General features: G+C 37.4%; 1 protein-coding gene across 4 annotated transcripts in view; it reads left to right on the top strand.

Moving 5' to 3' along the window:
• LOC135218422 (uncharacterized) overlaps positions 1–26,928 on the top strand; it is a 99,862-nt gene that overhangs the window by 54,066 nt on the left and 18,868 nt on the right. For 3 of the 4 annotated variants that reach the window (XM_064254728.1, XM_064254727.1, XM_064254729.1), the window contains exon 7: positions 383–1,591. In XM_064254728.1, coding sequence (XP_064110798.1) covers positions 383–1,591 — 1,209 coding nt within the window. Of the gene's footprint in view, positions 1–382; positions 1,592–8,111; positions 8,261–26,928 lie in introns of those variants that run through there. The other variant, XM_064254730.1, reaches the window with a different exon arrangement.

Here is a 26,928-nt window from a genome sequence, read left to right as displayed (position 1 = left end):
GAAGCAAGGTAATTTTCTGGGGTTTCATAAGAGATACAAACATTACTAACAAATTGAGTTGTTTCTTCAAAGTTTCTGCTCTTACAGATATAATTCTACTAGATTATGGCACTATTCAGCTGTAAAATGTTTGAAAAATAGGTAGCTCAGATAAAATTTGGAATATTAAAGTATTCATAAATTTAGGTTGGAGTTTGTTTGTGGTTGGTAAACTGGTGTACTCTCAGATTTACTGATTGAGAATTTAGTCTAATAGTTTTGCTCTTCACACTGGAGTAGTGGGTAATGTATGAGGTTTGTATTTCTTGAAATTTTTAAATTTTGTATGATGGCACTAGTTCAATTTCTCATGAAATTTTGTTAATTTATTATTTAATTTCAGATTTGTAACACGTCAGGGGAGAAAAAGTCTGTCGCAAGAAAGTTTGGATAATGAAAATGAAATCAATTCAGGCAATTATGATCATAACAAAGAATTAGTTGTAGGATCATCTAGGCTACCAGGCATTGACATGGAAGAGAACTCAACCACTGATACTTCAAGTTCTGATGCAAGGAGTGGGAAGCTGGTGGAAAATAACTGTAGAAAAAATAATAGAAGTATTTCTGGTGTGTTTGAATTGCATTTATCTTCAGATACAAATTCTGAGCCTGGAACAGTGGATAATCCTGCACATATCTTAGACAGTGATCAAGTACTGGATCAAATTCCAAGATTAAGGAGGTCACAAAGACTGAGCTTAAATAATAATGCTGTTGTGACAAATCTCTGTCATAGGAATGACAAAGTAAAAAGTAAAAATGGAAGTGATGAGTCTTTCAACATAAAGATTGGTACTAATCTTGGGAAGGAGCATAATAAAGTGAATGGTGGAAGTAGTATCCACTTGAGCAATGCATTGAATTTACAGAGACACTCAGAAGTGTCAAATCATAAAAATTTGAGGAAAGTGAAATTGAAAGAAAAGCAAGATTTATTGACAGGAAAAATTACGGTAAACACTTGGAAAGGAAAATCAGACACTGGAGTTTGTAGCATAGTGGAATCCTTAGATACCCATGAAAACTTTGCTCATGCACAGGAAAACAACAACTTCCTTACTGATCAAGAAGGAAATCTATCTGATGAAGAACCTTCCAGTAGCTGCATAAGTTCAAAAAGTAAAGGGCGAAGGTTGTTTTCCCTAGAATGTTTAGAGCCTTCTCAAGAACTTATAATTCCTAGTACACCATTGCGTTCTCAAGATTATTCTGCGGGTCCCTATTCTGATTTGCGAGTGAAAAAAAGTAATACACAACGGGCTGCTTTGAGAGAATTAGTAGGCAGTAGCAAAATTATATCTCGAGAAAAGAAAAAAACTGTTTCAAGAGCCCAGAGGTCTTTAATGTCACCAAGTACAACAGCTTCTGACAGCTGTCCCTCTGATGTGTTCCCAAGCTCAGATGAAGAACCAACAGCTTTCAAAATCTTTCCCCTCCCAAGAATAAGAAAGTCCATTGAAGAATTTAAGATTGCAAGTAAGCCCTCAGGGAGAAAGCAGCAAACTTCTCAAAGGAATTCAAGTCTTTGTCTTACAAGTTTTCATTCCAAGTAGGTTTGTTTGCTTTATTCAATTATTTTTATGTTTTGTTTATGAGACTTACCCAGTAATTATATAGCTATAGTTTCCACTTACAGCAACCTAATTCAAATTTTGCGGGTAGCAGTTCAATTGCTCAGTGTAGGTATACAGTGCTGTTTCCCATTCTGTTTCCTGCCGTGCTTGACTAAACAACAAGTGCTCACAGCAGCTTGTTCTTATTTTCCATTTATATCACTAGATTTCGGTATTGTTACACAAGCACCGCAAGGCATTCATAGCCTTCAAGCAGGATGAGTCTTGTCCTTTGTGTGTTGGTCAGATTATCATGAAGCCGGATATTTGTATTCTCCGGGAATAGTTCATGAATGTAACACCATACAATTAGACGAAATACTTTTGCATATGTGTTACCTACTGGGGTCATGCTATGCACAAGTCGTTGGTTAATAATTGCCTTAAGTAATCTTGATTTTACATCATTCCTATAAGCCAAAATTTTGTTTTTAGATTTTGTTTACTGGCCATAACCTATTAGCAAGATACTGGTAAATGATTACCTTAAAATAATTCTTGAATGTTATTCCATTCGTGTATCTCAAAACCTTTGCATTTATTTACTTACTGAGATTAGGCTATGTGCAAGTCGCTGGTTAATAATTACCTTTAAAAGTAATTCTTGAAGGTTGCATCATTCCCTTAGGTTATTAGGTTAACGGCGCAATCACTCAACGGCGAATCGGTTTTACGGCGGTTGTCAAAAATATTCATTAAAAAAATAAGGCATTTTAAAGGTATCTTTACGGCACAATTTTCAGTTAACAGCGCCGCTACCGCCGTTGTCTAACGAGTTCATACATTTGTAGAAATGCCGTTCAGACCATAAAGGTTATGCAAATTATATTAACAAATTTTATGGAGAGTTATTACGTAGGTATTAGGGTAAAATATATGCCTCTGACGCTGTTCTCTGCCAAAAATATCGAGTTACATAAGTGTAAATTTAGCTATGGATGTGTTGATTTAAAATGTGTATGAAATGTTTAAAATGTGTATGAAAATGTATTACGTGAAAGGTATTTTTATTTCTGTACAGAAATATGATACAAAGGCAGCTTTTGAAACTGCCCTTCACGTTATCAAATACGATGTTTTTTCATGTTCTTTCTTGTAAGCCGCCGCCTGCCGCTCTTCCGAAAATATCGATTTTAAAAAAAGTGCAAATTAGCGATCGATGTGTCGATTTTATAGATGTTTATGCTTTTATGTTTAAATGTGTATGAAAATGTATTACGAATAGGGTATTTTTATTTCTGTGCAGAAATATGATAAAAAGGCAGCTTTTGAAACTACCCTTCAAGTTATCGACTACGATGTTTTATCAAGTTCGTTCTTGTATGCTGCCGTCTGCCGCTCTTCTGAAAATATAGTTAAAAAAAAAAAAAAAAAAAAAAAAAAAAAAAAAAAAAAAAAAAAGTCCAAATTTAGCGATCGATGTGTCGATTTTTTAAATGTTTATGCTTTTATGTTTAAAATGTGTATGAAAACATATTACGTAAAGGTATTTTCATTTTTGTACAGAAATAAGATACAAATTAAGGCAGCCTTTGTAACTACGCTCCACGTTGTCGGGATGTTTTTTCATGTTCGTTCTTGTCCGCCAGTTCCGAAAAATGCATTGTGTTATTTTATTAACCCTCTTACACCGAAGCGGTAAAAAAAAAATTGTCTCCCGTGTGCAGGAGGTGTTTCAGAGTGAGAGCGGAAGCGGAAAAAATATTTTTTTCAAAAAATCACAGCGCGCTTAGTTTTCAAGATTAAGAGTTCATTTATGGCTCCTTTTTTTGTCATTGGCGGAAGTTTAGTATGCAACCATCAGAATAAAATGACAAAAAAAATTATCATTTATCATAATCTAAATAATGCGATATATGATAGCGCAAAAACAAAATTTCATATATAATTGTATTCAAATCGCGCTATGCGCAAAAGGGTTAAAGGTAACCAGTTACTTTTTTTTTCGTTGTATTGTACACTAAATTGCGATCATTTTGGTATATAACACATTGTAAAACGATAAAAGCAACACAGAGAAAATATTATCACAAAATAATGCATGAATTTTCTAAAGCCGAGGACGTAATAAATATTTTTTTCAAAAATTCTTCATAAATCTAAATATTGTCCTAGAGACTTCCAATTTCTTTCAAAATGAAGACAAATGATTGAATATTACTATACTGTAAGAGTATTAGCTTACAATTGCAGTTTTCGACCATATCTGACGAGTTAAAGTTGACCGAATGTCGAATTTTTATATATATATATTTTTTATATGCAATTATTTCGGAAATAAGAAAAGCTACAACCTTCAAATATTTTTCATTTTATTCTACATAAAATTGTGCACATTTTCATATATAAAACACTATGAAATGCCTAATATGAAACGGAGCAAATATTCCGAGAATGGGAGGTACGCATTTCGGAGATTTGTGGCGGAGAATCCGCGCGCGGAGGGAAGGAAAGATTTTTTTTTAAATTCACCATAAATCTAAATATTTTGCTAGAGACTTCGAATTTGTTTCAAGATGAAGATAAATAACTGAATATTACTAGACTGTAAGAGTTTTAGCTTACAATTGCGTTTTTCGACCATTTCAGTAGAGTCAAAGTTGACCGAACATGGTTTTTTTTCTATTTATCGTGATTTATAAGCAAATATTTCAAAAATGAGAAAAGCTACAACCTTCAATTATTTTATTGTTGTATTTTCCATGAAATTGCGCACATTTTCATATATAAAACTTTATGTAACGGCTAATTTAAAATGGTGCAAACATTACCACAATCGCACGTATGATTTTTTCGGAAGAGTTACCTCACGGAACGTAAAGAAATGTTATTTTTTTTTGCAATAAATTCCATCATAAATCGAAATATTGTGCTAGAGACTTCCAATTTGTTGCAAAATGAAGGTAAATGCTTGAATATTACTAGAATGTAAGCGTTTTAGCTTACAATTGCGTTTTTCGACCATTTCGGTAGAGTCAAAGTTGACCGAAGGTTGAAATTTTGGCAATTATCGTTATTTATATAAAAATATCTCAAAACTGATAAAAGCAACAACCATGGGTAGTTTTTAGTTGTATTGTGCATAAAATTGCGCACATTTCCATATATAAAACTTTATATAACGGCTAATTTTAAAATGGTGCAAACATTACCACAATTGCATGTATGATTTTTTTCGGAAGAGTTACCGCGCGGACGTAAGGAAAAAGTTTTTTCATAAATTCACCATAAATCGAAATATTGTGCTAGAGACTTCCGATTACTTGCAAAATTAAGGTAAAGGATTGAATATTACTAAAATATAAGAGTTTTAGCTTACAATTGCGTTTTTCGACCATTTCGGTAGAGTCAAAGTTGACCGAAGGTTGAAATTTTGGCAATTATCGTTATCTATATGAAAATATCTCAAAACTGATAAAAACTACAATCATGAGTATTTTATTGTTGTATTCTCCATAAAAATGCGCACATTTTCATATATAATACTTCATGTAACGGCTAATTTACAATGGTAAAAAAATTATGTCAAAGTGACGAAATAATTTCCGAGATGTGTCACAGATACTTTTTAGTGCGGCAAGAAAGAAATTCGCGCTTGCGCGCCTGCGTAACGATTGTAAACAAAACAACACCTTGATCCGTGAACTCCCAGCATCCCCCAAGGCGCGTGATTCAAAAGTTTTAGGCTGGTAGGCCTATAAGTATTTTTCCGCGAATTTTAAAAAAACTTTTGTAAGTCGACGTAAAATACGTCCAGTCGGCACACGGGAGACAAAAAATGTCGACGTAAAATACGTCCAGTCGGCGTAAGAGGGTTAATTATGCATCTTTTCCACAAATCATTTAAAAAGTTATACATTATTTCACTGTATCCAAGAATATTGTATGTATTCTCATATTATTGTATTTTAAAATACTACGGCAAATTTAAGCCAGTATTCCGCGGAGCGGCCAATGTTGTGGTTCGAAATCAGCTGATGAATACGAGTTTGTTTCACCATAACGCAATTCTGAGCGAATGCTTTTGTTTCTAGTTAGCATAAATGAATATCTATATACTTGACTTATATGAGACAAAGTTATTTTTCCTTATACAGCGTGTTTTTAGGTGGAAATATTTATTGAATATGTCTCGTTGTGAATGTGAACTACTTTTTTTTCGTTAACATATTACGTTGGCGGCATGTTTATTGTGTAAAAAATTACGTGATTCCGTTCGCAATAATCCTTTATATCATCGTAATGTGAACTTTACGTTATTTATCTTATATCGGCGTGAAACCAACAGTAAAATGTGTTCTTTCAAGCACAGTAGTTTTGATTAAAATGATTTTATCCCAATTTTATCTACAGTTGTGTTTGATGGCAGACGTTTACTGCAGTTTTATCCTTGTTGCCGATGTACGATAATAGTCATTAGCAGCTTGAACAGTTTTCTCAACTTCAGTTATAACTAGGTTTAAATTTAACAGTATATTTCCCGATTGATCTTTAATCTATATTGATCTCTGATCTATAGCAAAAAAAGTTATTACATTAAGATATCTCAGTTCTATTCTATACATAACGCCATTTATAACAAATACGGTAATGTTGTACTGTAGTGCGATGATTGAAATACAAGCCAAACAGATGTTATCCAGTTCGGTTGTACTTAGAAAAAAAAAAGTCGTTTCTCGTTCAGTTGTTCATGGCTGTACACGTTCACGCAACATGTATAACGTTAAAACCATACTTTCATCATTCTCTTTTGCTGTTATTGAACTTGTGTAACAAGAAGATGGATAAAGTTAGGCCATTGTAATTTGATCTCTCATAAAATCGGACTATCGTAAGACTAATGATCGTAACCTGAACACTACAGCTACCTGTACACTGTATAAACTTTATTATATCTTTACATACTCTAGACACCCACATGTACTGTACAGTAAGTTCTATAGTACTATACTGCATAAATATAATTTTACTTATTGCGCCGTTGTGGGATTACGGCGCCTTTGACTGGTCTAGAGTTTCGAAAGAAGGTGTGCGGTGGCCGTAGGCTTTAAAATCGTTCAGCGTCAAAAATCGCTTGGCGTCGGTGGCCAGGAACGGAACCCCTGCCGCTAACCAAGGGCCGCCTGTACCGTATTTTGGGATTTTGTATACCAGCCATAGGTTATTATAGTTGCAAACCACTGGTAAATATAGTTACATTAAAGTAATTTATGAATGTTAAAACATTCATTTAGGCCAAACGTTTGCATTAGGTCAACACATTATGTATGGTTTACTGTGCCTGCAGTACTCATCACTTCCCATTGCAGAGATTGAAAGTGTGGAGGTTGAAAAGTAGTAAGGCGAAAATGGTGTTAATGTTTGGCTACAGGTGGCTTTGGGAGAAAAGGCGTACATGGCCTCGGCGTATGGAGATATTTTCCTTGTGTCTAGCTATTGTGAATGTTTTACTTAACTACTAGTCTCTATCTCGCTTGACCGACTGGAGCACATGCCCTCGAGTTAATTAGCAGGGCATGTAATCAGCTACCGATTTTTATTACTTTCAGTTCCTGATCATTCTTATAATGATGATTTCTTTTTGAGTAATTGGCTATTCGTAAAAATTCTTTTATTATATTTGAGTTGAATTTACTTTGAGACTGTAATATGAAAACTACTTGGTGATATAAATATATTGGTTTTTTTAGAAGGTTGTTGTTTAGAAATGCATACATCTGAATGCCTGAAATGCTATTTCATATATGTATTTGTAAATGATTTCTTTTATTCATTTAATTATCTCGAATTGGAGAATAAAATCAGTGTTTTTGCATTACTAAGTTCTAATTGGCTTTGATACTTAAATGAGAAATTACTTGTTAATAGGAAATTATCATTATTTTTTTCTAGAAATGCATACATTTACATTATTTTCAAATGCTACATGTCTGAGTATATGAAATGCTATTGTTATTCATACATTATGAAGGTTTTCAGGCCTAAATGCCAGAATTCCCTATAGTGACATATAAAGTATGTATAGTTAGTGATCGTTTATTTTCATAAAAGTGATCAGTAACCGAGATTACCAGAGGCTCCGGCATTTTGCCTCTTGCCTCCTGTCTGTCGCCTACTGACTCTCTTAGCCTCCCAAACCTAATGCCAGTTCTTTCCTGTTACCCCTCCTATCTAGTCATTTGCCTGGCTCCATCGCTTCTTTTCCTTTCCATGCCTTTGCCAGCATTTTATTTCAATTTCCATGAATTTATCAATGTAACAGTGACGTGTTATGCAGTGGACGAGGCGGCTACTTGTCCCTCAATTCTCCTAGACAAAGGTCACTGTCCCACTCCCGCACGCTGGGGAGAAGACATACAGGTAGTGTTCATGTTATGATAATCCAATTTTACGATGTGATTAATTAATACTGATAGGACAATATTTTGAAATATTTGTAAATTTTACTCGTAACAGGTGCAGCCCAGCAGCGTACAACCAGTCAGCAAGAGATACAGACCAAATTACAATAGCCTAACTTTATCCCATCTTCTAGTAAGTACAACCGAATTGGATAACATCCATTTGGCTTGTATTTCAACCATCGTACGATAGTAAACAATTACCGCGCTTATGTCATTTATGACATTATGTATAATAGGACTGATATGTTTTTAGGTAATAACTTTGTTCGCTATAGGTCAAATATCAGCAAGGAAACAAACTGTTAATTTTAAACAAAGTTGTAGCAGAAGCAATAAATACTTTTCGAGCTGCTGATGACTATTATTGTGCATCGATAACAAAGAGAAAACTCCCGTAAACTTATCCGATCAAACACAACCGTAGATAGAGTTGAGAGAGAATAATTTTATTAAAAACTTTAGGTCTTGAAAGAATACAGTTTACTGCTGTTTTCACACGGTTAAAAGATAATTAATTTAACAGTAAAGCTCGTACTACGAAGAAATCAAGTGAAAATAGCAAACGGAATCACATAATTTTCCTTACACAATAAACATGCCCACAAAGCAATCTGTTAACGAAATAATAATTTGCTTCCCAACGAGACACATTAAATTCATATTTCGACTTAAAATTAACACATAACGAAAAGATGACCTTGTCTCATATAAGTAAAGAATCTAAATATTCTTTTATGCTAACTAGAAGCAAAACAATTTGCTCTGAATTGAATTAAATACGACAAAATAAACTTGTATACGCCATCAGCTGATTTCCAAACCAAAACATTGACTGCTTTGTTAGTATTTTATGATACAATATGTAATATGAGAATACATAAGTATAATAGGATAGAGTAATGGATGATTTGTAAAAGATTTACGAAAAAGATGCATATTTATGTTTTTATTCCATAATTATATGTAGGCATCAGCAGCCTGATAGGTATCGCCTAATTGTGCTGATATCGGTCCGAATCTGAGTTTGATATACCATGGTATCTATCATCATATACGCTAGGCTAACTTGTTAATGTTATTCAGTTTCTCTTAGTACTGAATTATCATGAGCCAATATGCTTTGAATCTAGAGGATTAGCTGAAATTAATAATTATTATGCCGTACAGGTGGCCCTCGGTTAGCAGCAGGGGTTCCATTCCTGGCCACTGACGCCAAGCGATTTTTGACGCTGAGCGATTTTAAAGCCTACGGCCACCGCACACCTTCTTTCGAAACTCTAGACCAGTCAAAGGCGCCGTAATCCCACAACGGCGCAATAAGTAAAATTATATTTATGCAGTATAGTACTATAGAATTTACTGTACAGTACATGTGGGTGTCTAGAGTATGTAAAGATATAATAAAGTTTATACAGTGTACAGGTAGCTGTAGTGTTCAGGTTACGATCATTAGTCTTACGATAGTCCGATTTTATGAGAGATCAAATTACAATGGCCTAACTTTATCCATCTTCTAGTTACATAATTTCAATAACAGCAAAAGAGAATGATGAAAGTATGGTTTTAACGTTATACTCGTTGCGTGAACGTGTACAGCCATGAACAACCGAACGAGAAACTACTTTTTTTTTTTTTTTCTAAGTACAACCGAACTGGATAACATCTGTTTGGCTTGTATTTCAATCATCGTACTACAGTACAACATTGCCGTATTTGTTATAAATGGCGTTATGTATAGAATAGAACTGAGATATCTTAATGTAATAACTTTTTTCGCTATAGATCAGAGATCAATATAGATTAAAGATCAATCAGGAAATATACTGTTAAATTTAAACCTAGTTATAACTGAAGCTGAGAAAACTGTTCAAGCTGCTAATGACTATTATCGTACATCGGCAACAAGGATAAAACTGCAGTAAATGTCTGCCATCAAACACAACTGTAGATAAAATTGGGATAAAATCATTTTAATCAAAACTACTGTGCTTGAAAGAACACATTTTACTGTTGGTTTCACGCCGATATAAGATAAATAACGTAAAGTTCGTATTACGATGATATAAAGGATAATTGCAAACGGAATCACATATTTTTTTATGCAATAAACATGCCGCCAGCGTAAACTGTTAACGAAAAAAAAGTAGTTCACATTCACAACGAGACATATTCAATAAACATTTCCACCTAAAACACTCTGTATAAGGAAAAATAACTGTCTCATATAAGTCAAGTATATATAGATATTAGTTTATGCTAACTAGAAGAAAGAGCATTTGCTCAGAATTGCGTTATGGTGAAACAAACTCGTATTCATCAGCTGATTTCAAACCACAACATTGGCCGCTCCGCGGAATACTGGCTTAAATTTGCCGTAGTATTTTAAAATTCAATAATATGAGAATTCATACAATATTGTTGGATACAGTGAAATAATGTATAAATTTTTAAAGGATTTATGGAAAAGATGCATAATTAATAAAATAACACAATGCATTTTTCGGAACTGGCGGACAAGAATGAACATGAAAAAACATCCCCTGACAACATGGAGCGTAGTTACAAAGGCTGCCTTAATTTGTATCTTATTTCTGTACAAAAATGAAAATACCTTTACGTAATATATTTTCATACACATTTTAAACATAAAAGCATAAACATTTAAAAAATCGACACATCGATCACTAAATTTGGACTCTTTTTAACTATATTTTCGGAAGAGCGGCAGACGGCGGCATATAAGAACGAACTTGAGAAAACATCGTAGTCGATAACTTGAAGGGCAGTTTCAAAAGCTGCCTTTTTATCATATTTCTGCACAGAAATAAAAATACCCTATTCGTATTACATTTTCATACACATTTAAACATAAAAGCATAATCATCTATAAAATCGACACATCGATCGCTAATTTGCACTTTTTTTAAAATCGATATTTTCGGAAGAGCGGCAGGCGGCGGCTCACAAGAAAGAACATGAAAAAACATCGTATTTGATAACGTGAAGGGCAGTTTCAAAAGCTGCCTTTGTATCATATTTCTATACAGAAATAAAAATACCTTCCACGTAATACATTTTCATACACATTTTAAACAAAAGCATGAACATTTATAAATCGACACATCCATAGCTAAATTTGCACTTATGTAACTCGATATTTTTGGCATAGAACAGCGTCAGAGGCATATATTTTACCCTAATACCTACGTAATAACTCCATAAAATTTGTTAATATAATTTGCATAACCTTTATGGTCTGAACGGCATTTCTACAAATGTATGAACTCGTTAGACAACGGCGCTAGCGGCGCTGTTAACTGAAAATTGTGCCGTAAAGATACCTTTAAAATGCCTTATTTTTTTAATGAATATTTTTGACAACCGCCGTAAAACCGATTCGCCGTTGAGTGATTGCGCCGTTAACCGCGGGCGGCCTGTATATTTATAAGTATACTGTGTAGTGTAAGGTACGCTACCCTATATGTAAAGGTGGTACTGATTACCCTAGTGTAGGCTAAGCTATATTCGAGATACTATGTTTTCGACACACGATGAGTTTTTCGGAACCTAACCCTATCGTAAGTAGGAGAATACCTGTACTGGAGGTCCAAGGGAGGTCGGGGGGGGGGGTTACCTACGGGTATACTGTGGGCCCCCTGCATTCGCGTTCTCCGGATTTGGGGACTCACACATTCGCGGATTTCTCTCGGGAACGTTTCCCCGCATTATTCGCGGAAAATTTGCGCATTCGCGGTATTTTTCTATTAGAAATATACACAAATTCCTGGCTTTTTTTATCAATTTCATCATAAAAGGCACTTGTTGTGATAAAACTATAAAAAAAACCAAGTATGAAAATTTTAGTGGTTTTTCTTGAGTTTTAACTAACAAAATAGGCTGTTTTTAGCGTTTTTATAGGGGTTCCAAACATTTGTGGGTTTTAACTATTCACGGGGGGGTCTGGTACGCATCCCCCGCGAATACGGGGGGACCACTGTAGTTGCTTCCTCACTCGAACCTATTGTTGGTCCCAGGTATCGACATACATCTGCTGGATAGGTGTCTTTCTGGATGTGTGTTAGAGGAGGTGACTATCTGGCCCCTCAGATCTCCTAGACTTAGTCACTGCCCTGCTCCTCCATGCTGAGGAGGAGACTTACTGATAGTTGAAGGGTTTGCCCCCAGTAGTTCCCAGGTATTGGCAGACAGCTATTGAAAAGGCATCTTGATGGATGTGTACGAGGAGATTTTTTCCCCTTCAGTCGAACTTGTCTTATGTTTATAAGTCTCGACCAAACGCCGCTGGAAAGGCGTATCTTTTAATGCACAGTTGTCGTCCTATTCCAGCGGTTTGTCACTACATAGATCGCGTCGATGGCATGATTCTTTGAGATCTCGGCCTCTGAAAAGTTCTTTTTCAGTTGATGAAGCCTTGTTCCCTTGCAGTCATGCTTGTCCGACTCCTCACAGTCGATGTTTGACTCGTGACTCAGCTGATCCGACTGTCGATTTTCGACTCATTTCAGCTGATTTGACGGAAGAGAGTCCGATGGGGTTTTTTCCCCCTTGGTCGAACTTATGCGTTTTTAGGCTTCGACTGAATGCTGCTGGAAAGGCATCTAGTGACTGGTGCTCAGTAATCATTGGATTGAAGAATGGTTACTTATCTTAATTAGTATTAATATTGAATGCCCTTTGCTAGCGCCTAGAGGTTGGATGCATCGTAAGCGACCGCTTGCTTCCAATAGCCAGTCCTCTCCCAGGTCTCCGCAGCCAGGTGTAACTCACTTGCCTTCACAATGCTCTTAAAGGTGGAGATTCCGACTTTTCGTCCTCTGAAGAAGTGTATTAGAATTCTGCTCCTGCGATGATATATACGTACTATGAGCTTTCTCAAATACTTATGTCCTAGACACTTGTCAGAATAGTACCTACTCTCACAATGAGCGCCAGGTATTGACGTCGAGGTGCTCAAATCTCTCTTATCGGGCGTTTTTTGTCAAGCACCAGTCCCGGTCCAGGTGCTCTGCACCATCTGAGGCGTCCACTCCCTTGCTTCAGCTCGCTCGGTGTTTTCCATGCCTCACCTGGCACCAGCTGTTGGTAGTTTGGCATTGCCTGTTGGACCCCTGATGCCACAGTCTCCTCGTTCATCTTCATCAACACTAGAAGATTTTTCGTTAGCTACCACTTGAACAGGACATCACAAGAGTCCAGGAAGAAGTTCTCTATGTAGTCCTCTTCAGGAAGTTTTAATCACGAAGCCAGGTGCTTGGCGAGAAGCGGCAAGTTTACGCCAACTTTGGCACAGTCAATTCTACTCGACTCTGGCATTCCCACAAACAAACCACTTGTAGGAAGAGAATGCACCGTTTGGTGGGTGAACACCTCTGCTCCCTTCAAGAAGTTTTTTTTTTTTTTTTTTTTTTTTTTTTTTTTTGTTTTTTTTTTTTTTTTTTTTTTTTTTTTTTTTTTTTGCTTAAGTGAATGCATTTTTCTAAGTCCTTGATTAATATCATTATCGTAAGTTGATAGTTGCATGTGTCATCGCCTGCTCCTGCTTGTTCTGAGAAGAGCTGGCAAGAACAGTCATCCTCCTCTCTTTTTTCCCTCTACTTCTTGGGTTTCACTGGGCAGGATGAAGGAATAAGAGGAACGCTACGGATTTTACTCCCCAGAGTTCAGATGCGATACAAGAGCCTATGTTCCTGGTTCGATCTTTGATCTCTCTAGTGTAACCTGTTTTGGGAACAAGCAGTTCAGCATGAACTAGTCATCTTTAGTGTCTGTTATCACCATAGAAACTTCCCTTCGGGATAGTTTCGCCTTCACTCTTCATTAGAGAATGAAGGAGACTAAGTGAACAAGAATTAGGTTGCCGCTCGATCAACACAAGCTTACAATTATACGTACTTGTATATTCTCCTCCCGACTTGCTTCTGTTATCAGTTATACCGTTCAAATAATACACGCATACCTGTAGGTTAATTATTCTGGTGTGTGACCGAGACGAATAGTACTTTCTCTTAATTTCCTGAAAGTCAGGACAGCCTTTCAAGCCTCCCAATAGTTTCCGATATTGATTTTGAGACAACTAGTGTTATTGTTTTACCAACAAAACCATAGGGTTGGCATTATAACAGAACAAGGAGTTACTTTTCCTCATGTTTCAGTTAACATGTAAGTGCTTGAGGATATCTGTCGTGCACTTGATAGCTCTATAAGACAAATGCATTCCAAGATGGAATGTGCTATCAGGCAACTCGGCCTACGGAGCGGAGTGAGGAGCAGAGTACTGCCTTCTCACTGAGTTTTTGTTCATCTTGGTATTGTTTCTCCTCTGTCGAGGGTTAACCTCCAATTCAGGTCTCTGCCCGGCCATCACAGACTCAAGTCTGGTTGGCTCTGGATTCTCAATTGTGGTTCCTATTTTGCTCTCCACATTTGCCATTGAGAGAATCATCGTACAGAGATATGTCTTATTAGACTTATCATCTTTCTGTTTACCCCTCAGTATAAAAGAAGTCTGTAAGTCTTCTGCTTTGTCGCAATTGATCCATGGAGGTGTAGGTGATCTTCGCTTCTGTTTTTTATTTAGGCTTAAAAAGTGTCAAAATCATTCAGTACCTCAAGACCATTTTTAGTGACTGGCATGGCATTACGGAAGGAAGCACAGTATGTTCTCCTATTATCATCATCTCTTCACCTTTTCAGTAAGGTGCTGAGTTTGGAGAGTCAGGAGGTACAATGTACTTACAGCACCTACCACTCTCAGTGGATGGGTCTTGACTTTATTTTAGTGTAGGTGTTAGTGTTTTCTGGTTGTTTTATTTTGGTGCTGCGCCCAGGGCAAGGGCAGGCACCTATCATACTTTCCCCTCGCTGCAAAATTTCCCCTAAGTAGGAGGTGACCCTTGGCTCTACTGCCATGCCACTACGAGTTAAGATGAGCGCCAGCCAGAGGCAGTATTCATCTACATAGCTCTCTTAGCTGATAGAATGACAAGCGTTGTTTTATCAATGCTAGCAACATTTCTATTTCAAATTCATTACATGACTTAATGCTTTGGATTAGAATATGTCCATGATTAAAGATGTCCATGATCCCACCTCCTTTCAATGTGGAATAAGCTATATACAGGCAGTTTCCGGGTTATGACGAGGGTTCCATCCTTGAGACGCATTGTAAGCCTAAAATCGTCGTAAGCCGGAACATCATCACAAATCCTAAGAAAACCTTACTTTTAATGCTTTGGGTGCATTAAAAACTATGTAAACTGCATTCTTATTGCATTTTCCATCCGAAAAACCTTCAAATATTGATTATTTTGCATTTTTGGAGTAATTTCTTCAGCCAGATCAGTGTTGTAAGTGTCGTAACCCTGGAACATTGTAAATCTGGAAATAATTTCTGATAAATATAATTGAAAAGCGTTGTAACCTCGGAACGTCGTAAGCCGGGGACTGCCTGTAATTACTGGGTAAGTCTCATACAAAAATGATATTTTTATAATAAAATTAGGTTTGTATATACAGGCAGTCCCCGGGTTATGATGGGTTCGGCTTATGACGTTCCGAGGTTAAGGCGCTTTTCAATTAATATTCATCAGAAATTATTTCCAGGGTTACGGCGCCTACAACGCTGATCTGGAAGAAGAGATATGACACCAAAAATGCAAAATAATCAATATTTGAAGCTTTTTCTTAATGAAAAATGCAATAAGAATGCAGTTTACATAGTTTTTAATGCACCCAATGCATTAAAAGTAAGGTTTTCTTAGGATTTTTGACGATGTTCTGGCTTACGGCGATTTTTTTCGAGAGTCAGAGGCATCCAAGATGGCGGCAATTGGAAGACGCTTGGGCTAGGGGTACCCCGTCCTGGAGGGGTTGCTTGCGCACTTTTTGGACACTCGCTACCCCCCTCCTCCTCAGGCTGGCCAGGGCATCTCCCTCCTCCCGGCCCTCTCTTCGTGGGTAGTAGAGGTCAGCCATTTTGTATTGCTCCGCCAGTGACTGTTGCCGCTTCTTCGAGTTGGAGGGAAGCTGTGGCATCAGCCCCGTTGATGATATCACGGGATCCGTCGTTGTGTGTTCCTCCGCCAGTGGTGTCTGATTCCCCTTCACACAGAGGGGAAGCCGTGACGTCATCACCACTTGTGACGTCCCGCCCATCGATGACGTCACTCCCAGTCATCATCTGAGCACTGCCTCTCTGTCGTGATGCCATCTCTGCCGCCCAGTTTGCTACTTCTCCCTTCCATGTCATCGGAGCCTTCTCTTGCAGATCAGTCTGAGGTTATATGCCAGGCAGTGCTTAAGAGGTTGGACTCTGTTTTGGATGTTTAGTTGGCTGCCTTGTCAGTTGGGAGTATTGGAAGGAAACGCATTGCTTCATCCCCGCCTCCTGCGAAGAGATCGCTTAGGAACCAGCACTGTCTTCTTCCTCTTCCCCCGCTACACCACGTCAGCGTATCGATTGTTGAAAGGCTAAGGACTTTGCTCTTTCTTTGCGTACGAGGGAGGAACTACTGTCTTGAGGTCGAAGGTGGTTAGCCCGAAGTTCCTGCAGCGGGAGTGTTTACTAGTGAAATTCACAGTCGTTTAAGAATGTTAATGTTTTTATCGCCACGTTTATCCTTTAAAATGTTTTACAAATTAATTGTAAAACTAATTTGTATTAGTCAAAAGATACCATGAAAGGCTGACAATTTTGGCTTTCACGAAAGTTGTTTGCATCTTTATCTATTTTTTTACATAATTCCAGTAATAGCTCATAAGCTACTTGTCCTTTTACTTAATTGGAATAATCCAGCCTTCGTATTTTCCATAAGCACGGAAGTGCCCTGTACAGATCCAAAAAATCACGAATGAAATGAGATAAACACTAGACTGACTGCAACATCCTATCACAACAGCAGTACTGCCCCGACTCCTGCAAGGAAATAGGGCGATCGAGTTGGATTACTCACTCATACAGGTATTGTACATGTAGAAACTTTACCTCAGTCCTTCCCAACACCCACAGCGCGAGTCGGTTAACATGCTGAAAAGACGACGGGACAGGACTGGCTCGGCAGGACTGGCGTCAATAGCCCCCATACACGATAAAGACTGACCGCTTCGTGCCAGCCGTGTACATGTATGGCCGCCATTAGAGGCTACAGGGCGGCCCTGAGTTTGGTGTTACGCCTTAAAGGTATCGACATCTCCTCTTCCTGGGAACTTTTCTTGCTAGTTAAGGGGTTTGAGCAGTCGAGTTCTCCTAGAGAGCTGAAGCCTCAGACGTGGGATGTTTCCTTGGTTCTCAAGAGCTTCACTAAGACTCCATATGAGCCCTTGTGTCACTCATCTGAGAGGAACTTGATGCTCAAGGCAGTTTTCCTTCTGGTCTTGGCATCTTCCAAGAGGGTAGGAGAGCTCCACGGTCTGAGCTATGAGATGAAGCACACCAGGGGTTAGGGGTCGTTGTCCTTCGAATTTGTCCCGGAATTCGTGGCCAAGACCCAAAATCCCTCTGAGCACGATGACAGGTTCACTTTGTTTTCCACTCCATCACTGAATGACTTGTGAGTGGTGATGCTCAAGAGTGTTTGTTGTGCCCTGTCCGGGCCCTGCGTTGCTATCTTAAAAGGACTTGGCACCTTAGACCAGGCTGCCGCAGACTTTTTGTTAGCACAGGCCGTACAAGAAAGAGGTGTCTTGTAATACTATCTCTTTTTGGATACAGGAAGCCATCAGACAGGCATATTTGTCTCTTGAGGATTCCATCACCACGTCTGTGCAGGCTAGAGCGCATGACGTTAGGGGTATTGGTCCCTCTCTGGCTTTCAAAAGAATTGGCTGTACATAGAGGGCTGAGCGCTGGTACTTGGTTACGCCAGTCCACATTCGCCTCTTTCTATCTTAAGGATGTTGCCCACACATCTGCGGACACGTTTTCCCTGGGTACTGTGGTGGCTGCCCAACAGGTTTTGTACTCATAGTTGCCCCTAACAGGGCACTTTTGTATCTTTCCTAAGATGATTGTGTGGATGAGAGAATGAGGGAGTTGGCTGGTCTCCTCCTTTCTCTTGTACCTTTCCTTCTTTCTTCGGGTGGGTTAAGGAATAGACACGTCATTTGCTGGACTGGTCTGATACAGTGAGTAATGTAGTCATGCTGATAGTGTGGTCACTTAATATGCAAAAGTGTGGTCACTTAATATGCAAATGTCATATCCTCTATTCGGTAGCATATACTCCACTCCCAGGCAAGGAGGAGTTGAGAGTAGTACAAACCCTGGTGTGTTGGTTTGTTATTAGACAGTCAAAGTTTCTCTTTGGTTCCCTATACAGTGGTTCTCCCATATGTCATTGTACATCACTCAGGGTCTGAGTGGTTAGATATCAATTTATCTAGCTTCTCAACGGGCTTCAGTCCCTCTCCAGAAGTCATTTCTTCTGGAATCTGGACTGGTGGGTAGGCCCCCAGCTGGTCTAGGATGTCTTGTACCTCCCTCCAAGTATGAGTCTATCCTATTGTTAAGACCGAAGGTTTGTTCGTGTATGAACAAATGACAAATTTTCTAAGACAATTTGTATTTTTCATACCTACAAACCTGAGGTCTTAACATTATACTGCCCGCCTCTAGCCGCCCCTCTGTGTTAAGACATCCTGAGTAAATGAAATTAAAGTTACTGTAATTATATTTAAGTTACCCTTAATAAAAAAAATAAATATTTGGTAAAAATGTTGGAGTGTGTGAAGATTACATACATATGGAGACACAGAGAGAGACAGAGAATTATGTAAAAATCATTGATTGCTAATCGACAACACTTCCTCCTGTCACATTACTTGACATATTTGACAGCTCTGGACTTCGAGCTTCTGTAGCATTAAAAAGAAAGTGGAGGGAAAGAATTCTTTATATGCATCATTTTGTTATTACATTACAGTATATATATATCTATATATATATATATATACTATATATATATATATATATATATGATATATATAATCTCTCTATCACAGTCCTCCAATCGACTGGGTGGTATTTATAGTGTGGGGTTCTGGGTTGCATCCTGCCTCCTTAGGAGTCCATCACTTTTCTTACTATGTGCGCCGTTTCTAGGATCACACTCTTCTGCATGAGTCCTGGAGCTACTTCAGCCTCTAGTTTTTCTAGATTCCTTTTCAGGGATCTTGGGATCGTGCCTAGTGTTCCTATGATTATGGGTACAATTTCCACTGGCATATCCCATGTCCTTCTCATTTCTATTTTCAGATCTTGATACTTATCCATTTTTTCCCTGTCTTTCTCCTCAACTCTGGTGTCCCATGGTATTGTGACATCAATGAGTGATACTTTCTTCTTGATTTTGTCAATCAACGTCACGTCTGGTCTATTTGCACGTATCACCCTATCTGTTCTGATACCATAGTTCCAGAGGATCTTTGCCTGATCGTTTTCTATCACTCCTTCAGGTTGGTGCTCTTACCACTTATTACTGCAAGGTAGCTGATGTTTCTTGCACAGGCTCCAGTGGAGGGCTTTTGCCACTGAATCATGCCTCTTTTTGTACTGGTTCTGTGCAAGTGCCGGGCATTCGCTTGCTATGTGGCTTATGGTTTCATTTTTCGTATTGCACTTCCTACATATGGGAGAGATGTTATTTCCGTCTATCGTTCTTTGAACATATCTGGTTCTTAGGGCCTGATCTTGTGCCACTGTTATCATTCCTTCAGTTTCCTTCTTTAGCTCTCCCCTCTGTAGCCATTGCCATGTGTCATCACTGGCTAGTTCTTTTCTGGGCTCAGTTCGTGTCGCTGCGCGAAACTCTTGTGGGGGTTTTGTCGTAGGAGATTTCTATTGGTAAGAGGTTCGTGGTAGTGGTCTCACTCGCCCTAGTGTTCATACCGACGCCCTCTTGGAGGGTGAGCGAGTCAGTTATACTGACCTTTTTCTTTATTTTGTTTATTCTCTGGTATTTGTTAGTTCATTTACCTTAGAAATAATGGATTAAAGGATATTTCGCTGGGCGACACGAACCAATCGCCCCGAAATAGATTTTTCCTTACGTCAAAATCCCTTTAGTCTGTCTCATGTATTGTCCGTGCATTGGTTTGTTGAGCCAGTCCTCTGTTCTGTTTGTCATTCTCCTGTCTGTATATTTCTGGCTCTTCGTCTACTTTTATTAGTCCTCTTCCCATGCACTCTTTAGCCACTCGTCTTCACTGGTTTTCAGATACTTCCTTTCGTGTTATGTATAGTCTGTCCGTATTTGCTCTTGGGTGTAGTGCTTTGTGTATTGTCATATGTTTCCTGGTTTTCTGATCTATACTGCGGAGTTCTGCCTTCGTCCATTCCACTACTCCTGCGCTGCATCTGATTACTGGCACTGCCCATGTGTTTATGGCTTTTATCATATTTCCGGCATTGAGTTTTGACTTGAGTATCGCCTTGAGTCTCTGCATATATTCCTTCCTGATTGTGTCCTTCATCTCTTGGTGTTTTATATCCCCTCCTTCCATTATTCCCAGGTATTTGTATCCCGTCTCATCAATGTGTTTGATGTTGTTCCCATCTGGTAGCTTTATCCCTTCAGTTCTTGTTACTTTGCCCTTTTGTATGTTGACTAAGGCGCATTTTTCTATTCCAAACTCCATCCTGATGTCCCCAGATACAATCCTTACAGTCTGGATTAGGGTATCTATTTCCTTGATGCTCTTACCATACAGCTTGATGTCGTCCATGAACATCAGATGGTTAATTCTGTTGCCTCTTTTCTTGAGCTGGTACCTGGCATCCATCTTCTGTAGTACTTTTGTCATGGGAATCATGGTTACTACGAAGATTAGTGGGGACAGTTAGTCTCCCTGGAAGATCCCTCTCATGATATTAACCTCTGCTAGTCTTATTCCAGAGCTTGTAAGTATTGTATTCCAGTTGCGCATTGTATTTTCAGGCATTCTATTAGCCATGTGTGTGGTATCATGTCGAAGGCTTTCTTATAGTCTATCCATGCCATGCTTAGGTTGGTTTTCCTTCTCCTACTGTTCTTCATTACCATTTTGTCTGTCAGGAGCTGGTCTTTTGTGCCCCTACACTTCCTTTTCCAGCCTTTCTGTTGGTGGGGATGGTGTTTTCTCCTCTAGGTAGTTTTATAGCCTTTCACTGATGATACCTGTTAGTAACTTCCATATTATTGGTAGGCAGGTGATAGGCCTGTAGTTACTGGCTATATTTCCCTTACTCTTGTCTTTTTGTACTAAGGATGTCCTTCCTGTGGTCATCCATTTGGGTTCATGGTGATTTGAGATACAATGCTGGAGTTGTTCTGCTATTCATGGGTGTAGGGCCTTGAAGTTTTTGAGCCAGTATCCATGGACTTCATCGGGACCTGGGGCTTTCCAGTTTGGCATTTTCTTTAGTTGGTGTCTGACTGTGTCTGTCGTGATCTCTGTGAATCTTTGTTTTATTCTCCTTGTTTCTTCAGCCTTGACTTCCTTGAGCCATATTGCATGTTTGTTGTGTGATACCGGATTGCTCCACATGTTTTCCCAGAGTCTCTTACTTGGTTCGACTTCAGGAATTTCTTTGTGGTTGTCTTCCCCTCTTAGTTGGCTGTATAGTCTTTTCTGGTTAGTTCCGAATAGTTTGTTCTGTTGGTATCCCTTATTTTGTTCATGTACCATTGGATCTTATGTGCTTGGCCTTAAGCCTCTGTTTTACATCTTCTATTGTGTTGTTTAGTCCTCTCTCTTGAAAATATTAATAAACATGTAGTAGATGTTCCATAAAAATTTTCTCATCTCGGTAAGAGAGAGAAGAGTTGTTCGTACTTGAAAGTGAAATGGAAAGGTTATTTTTTTAAAATACCACCACATACGAATTTTGTAATTACGACAGTTATATTATTATAACTATTATTATCATTATTATTATCGTTATTATTATTATTATTATTATTATCTATTTGAAAATATTAATAAACATAGTACATACTACATGCACCATAAAAATTCTCTCATCTCAGGAAAAGAGAGAGAGAGGGAATTATTATTTTTGATTATTTAATGTTGTTTAATTTACGTAAACATAAAAGCTTGAAAACTTATGAATTACATAAAAAAGATTAAACACACTCTTGCATGGTTTCTCCAGGATTCGAAAATGTTAGTGTTTCCATTGGCATTAGTGAAATCCTTGCATATGATAATTTGTTAGGTTCCAGTGAAAAGGTTGTGCTATTGTGAATTTGTGCAACTCGAATTGCGTAAGATTGATGTACGTATTACTATACACTAATTTGCAGTCTTATATTTCCAATATCTCTTTTAGTCCCATGTTCATACCTCTACTGAGATGTGCAAAGGAATGCCAACACTACTGTCGTACTGTGCATATTATTTGATCCGTAGATAGTGTGCATATAAACAGAATACCACTAGGTATTCTTGTATTGAAGGGCATTGATCTTTCTCCTTCGGTGGGGTTATTATGCTCTGGTGAGCTTTGAGCAGTGTTGTCTTTCTGAGGAATTTTGGCCTCTGGCATTGGATACAACTACTATCCTTCCTCCTCAGCTTGGCAGAGGTGCCATATGAGCCCATGGGGGATACTACAACCCAAGATCTCACTCTCAGGAATATCTCCCTGCTAGCTTTAGTCTCAACAAAGCATGTTGGCAAGTTGCATGGACCTTCTTATCTCATCCTGGCCTAGGAGGGTTTGGAATCTCTTTATTGTTTATTCCTGAAATTGTGGTGAAAACCCATAGAATCCATCAGTTCTTGATAAGAAATACGAGAATTTTCCACTTATCTCTCCAGCACATTGTTGGTTGTAGCCAGATAAGATGTTTCTATTCCCAGTGTAAGCTGTAAGGTGCTACAAAGGACCTGAGCTATTAGGCCAATGTTTTGGCCACTCATTGCTGGTACCAGCAGGCACAAGGACTCGTCCAGGAACACGTTTTTTTTCTGGCATTGTGCTATAATATGAACAAGCTTACAACACTTCTGGTAAAGTAACAGTCATAGTCTAGGTGAGGACTTATGATGGGTGTGGAACCATTCCTTTCATTTAGGAGCAACTTTTTTTGTAGCACAGGCAATGAGGTCAGGTGTCTGCAGGCATCAGACTACATTGTACTTAGATATTACCCACAAGTCCCAGATCCCTTCTCCTTGAGACTTATGGTGGCTGCTCAACAAGTTTGTATAGTCACCCAGGATAAGACATAACTCTCCAATCTCCCTTTCAGCTAGACAGGACGACAGTGGTAGAGCTATAATCTGAACCCTGGATTTTTGTTGACTAGATTTGAAGTGCCTTCCAACTTTTGTAACCCTTAGTACAAGTCACACTTGGTTCTCGAAGGTTTTCCTGTTTGAGCAAGGTTTCAGCCACATCTCATTTGGACTTGGGGTTCTATTGCTTTGTCATCCCTATGCCAGACAGAACAGGAGGTTATAGGAGTCAGCACTTACTTGCTTGCTATCATGAACAAGAATGTGACAATCCCAGGTGGAGATTAAACTTGTCACTTAGTTAAGTCATTGTATGAAAAAAGAAGTACATGCTAGATAGGCAGTAAGTCCATGATCATTTTGTATGTTTCTGAGCCTTTTCATTTTTACTTTATTAGGTACATTTTCATATCATTAAATCTTTTTCTTTTTTTAACTTGTCACACATACATCTGCTGTTGCCTCCCAGATGAGTTGCAAGTACTGGTATTTTTTTTATTTATATATAATTTACAATAATATCTTTGTTCATTTTTCATATTCTCCCTCTTATGTAATAATTGATCACTTTTAAATTTGTCTTTTGAGAAACCAAAACCAATTGTATAGTGACAGTAACCAATGCCATGTAACCTGTATACCAGTATACATTGATTAGCCAAATGCCAGACAGAAAGTTGAGCTATAGATTTTTAGCATTTTGTTCTTTACTTAGTTAATATGACCATATCCCACCAAGCATAAAATAATTGAGGAGGGAGTGAGAGTATTAACTCAAAATTGAGGAGTAGAACACTTGTTAGTCTCAACTTACTAAGGACCAGAATTAAATCTGAAGTAACACTGGAGAACTTTAAAAACCCTACCAGTTGGAAACAAAGTACAGTTTGAGAAGCCGGTTATGACTTGCAAGATTTTTGGTTATGTTGAGCTTAAGTTTAATTATAAGAAGGGCAGCAAAAAGACTTGGAATCATCTCTTCCTTTTGTTTACAATTTGGGGCTCCCTTCTCATTGTCAGGGCTACAGTTAAATAAATTTGTGGAATCTTAATAATGTGCTTTAACCCTTTAACGCCGGAGGAGTATAATAAAAATCGTCTCCCATATGCCGGCGGGGTCTGGGAGTGAGCACTGAAGCGGAAAAAATTTTATTTAAAAAAAAATCACAGCACACTTAGTTTTCAAGATTAAGAGTTCATTTTTGGCTCCTTTTTTGTCATTGCGTGAAGTTTAGTATGCAACCATCAGAAATGAAAAAAAATCATTATCAATATATATAAATGATGGGATATATGATGTGCGAAAACAAAATTTCATATATAATTGTATTCAAATCGCGCTGTGAGCAAAACGGTTAAAGCTAACTAGTTAATTTTTTCCCGTTGTATTGTACACTAAATTGCGATCATTTTGATATAAACACATTGTAAAACAATCAAGGCAACACAGAGAAAATATTATCACAAAATGAGGCATGAATTAGTAACGCGTGGACGTAAAAAAAACCTGTTTTCAAAAATTCACCATAAATCGAAATATCGTGCTAGAGACTTCCCGTTTGTTACAAAATGAAGGTAATTGATTGAATATTGCTAGAATGTAAGTGTTGTAGCTTACAATTGCAGTTTTTGACCATTTCGGTTGAGTTGAAGTTGACCGAAGGACAAATTTTTTCTATTTATCGCTATTTATATGAAAATATTTCAAAACTGATAAAAGCTGCAACCATAGGTTGTTTTTTGTTGTATTCTACATTAAATTGCGCACATTTTCATTTATAAAACTTTATGTAATGGCTAATTTAAAATGGTGCAAACATTACGACAATCGGACAAAAACATTTATGATTTTTTTGGAAGAGTTACCGAGCGGACGTAAGGAAAAAGTTTATTTCATAAATTCACCATAAATTGAAATATTGTTTTAGAGACTTCCAATTTGTTGAAAAATAAAGGTAAATGATTGAATATTACTAGAATGCAAGTGTTGTAGCTTACAATTGCATTTTTCTACCATTTCGGTCGAGTCAAAGTTGACCGAAGGTTGAAATTTTGGCACTTATCGTTATTTATATGAAAATATTTCAAAACTGATAAAAGCTATAACCATGGGTTGTTTTTTGTTGTATTCTACATGAAATAGCACACATTTCCATATATAAAACTTTATGTAACGGCTAATTTAAAATGGTGCAAACATTACGACAATCAGACAAAAAAATTTCTGATTTTTTTTGGAAGAGTTACTGCGCGGACATAAGGAATTTATTTTTTTTTTCCTAAATTCACCGTAAATCGAAATATTGTGCTAGAGACTTCCAAGTCATTGCAAAATAAAGGTAAATGATTGAATATTACTAGAATATAAGAGTTTTAGCTTACAATTGCGTTTTTTTACTATTTCGGTCGAGTCAAAGTTGACCGAAGGTTGATATTTTGGCACATCGTTATTTATATGAAAATATTTCAAAACTGATAAAAGCTACAACCATGGGTTGTTTTTAGTTGTATTCTACATGAAATTGCACACATTTCCATATACAAAACTTTATGTAACGGCTAATTTAAAATGGTGCAAACGTTACAACAACCAGACAAAAAAATTTATGATTTTTTTCGGAAGAGTTACTGCGTGGACGTAAGGAGTTTTTTTTTTTTTTTTTTTTTTTTTTTTTTTTTTTTTTTTTTTTTTTTTTCCTAAATTCACCATAAATCGAAATATTGAGACTTCCAATTTGTTGCAAAATAAAGGTAAATGATTGAATATTACTAGAATATAAGAGTTTTAGCTTACAATTGCGTTTTTTTACTATTTCGGTCGAGTCAAAGTTGACCGAAGGTTGATATTTTGGCACATCGTTATTTATATGAAAATATTTCAAAACTGATAAAAGCTACAACCATGAGTTCTTTATTGTTGTATTCTACATAAAATTGCGCACATTTTCATATATAATACTCCATGTAACGGCTAATTTAAAATGGTGCAAAAATTATGTCAAAGTGACGAAATAATTTCTGAGATGTGTCACTGATACTTTTTAGTGCGATAAGAAAGAAATTCGCGCTTGCGCGCCTGCGTAACGATTGTAAACAAAACAACGCCTTGATCTGTGAGCTCCCAGCATCCCCCAAGGCGCATGATTCAAAAGTTTTAGGCTGGTAGGCCTATAACTATTTTTCCGCGAATTTTTAAAAAACCTTTTTATATTGACGTACCATACGTCCAATCGGCACCCAACAGACAATTTATTTCGACGTTTAATACATCCAATTGCCGTAAAGGGTTAATGGCTAATATTTCCGAGATATTTAATTATTTAATTACATATTAAGTCTCTTAAGCTTAATGGAGATCACAAAATAGGGTAAATGTAAATAATTGGAACAAATTGAAATTTATTCAGCTGTCACAAAAGTGCTAAATTTTGTTGTAATCACTTTTGAAGTGGGAGGGTGTGAATTAATATGATTGAAAGGTGGATTTTTTCATGTCAGTACCCTGCAACTCATAATTTTTACCTTCCATTTCAGAATTTAGTATGGATCAATTTACATAAAAGTAAGACTAATAAACCACTTATTGTATCATGAAAGCTTACTTAACGTTACAGTTCAAAAGGAAAGAT

The sequence above is a fragment of the Macrobrachium nipponense genome, chromosome 9, assembly GCF_015104395.2.
Source record: "Macrobrachium nipponense isolate FS-2020 chromosome 9, ASM1510439v2, whole genome shotgun sequence".
Classification (NCBI taxonomy): domain Eukaryota; kingdom Metazoa; phylum Arthropoda; class Malacostraca; order Decapoda; family Palaemonidae; genus Macrobrachium; species Macrobrachium nipponense.
This window is presented reverse-complemented; position numbering and strand designations above follow the sequence as displayed.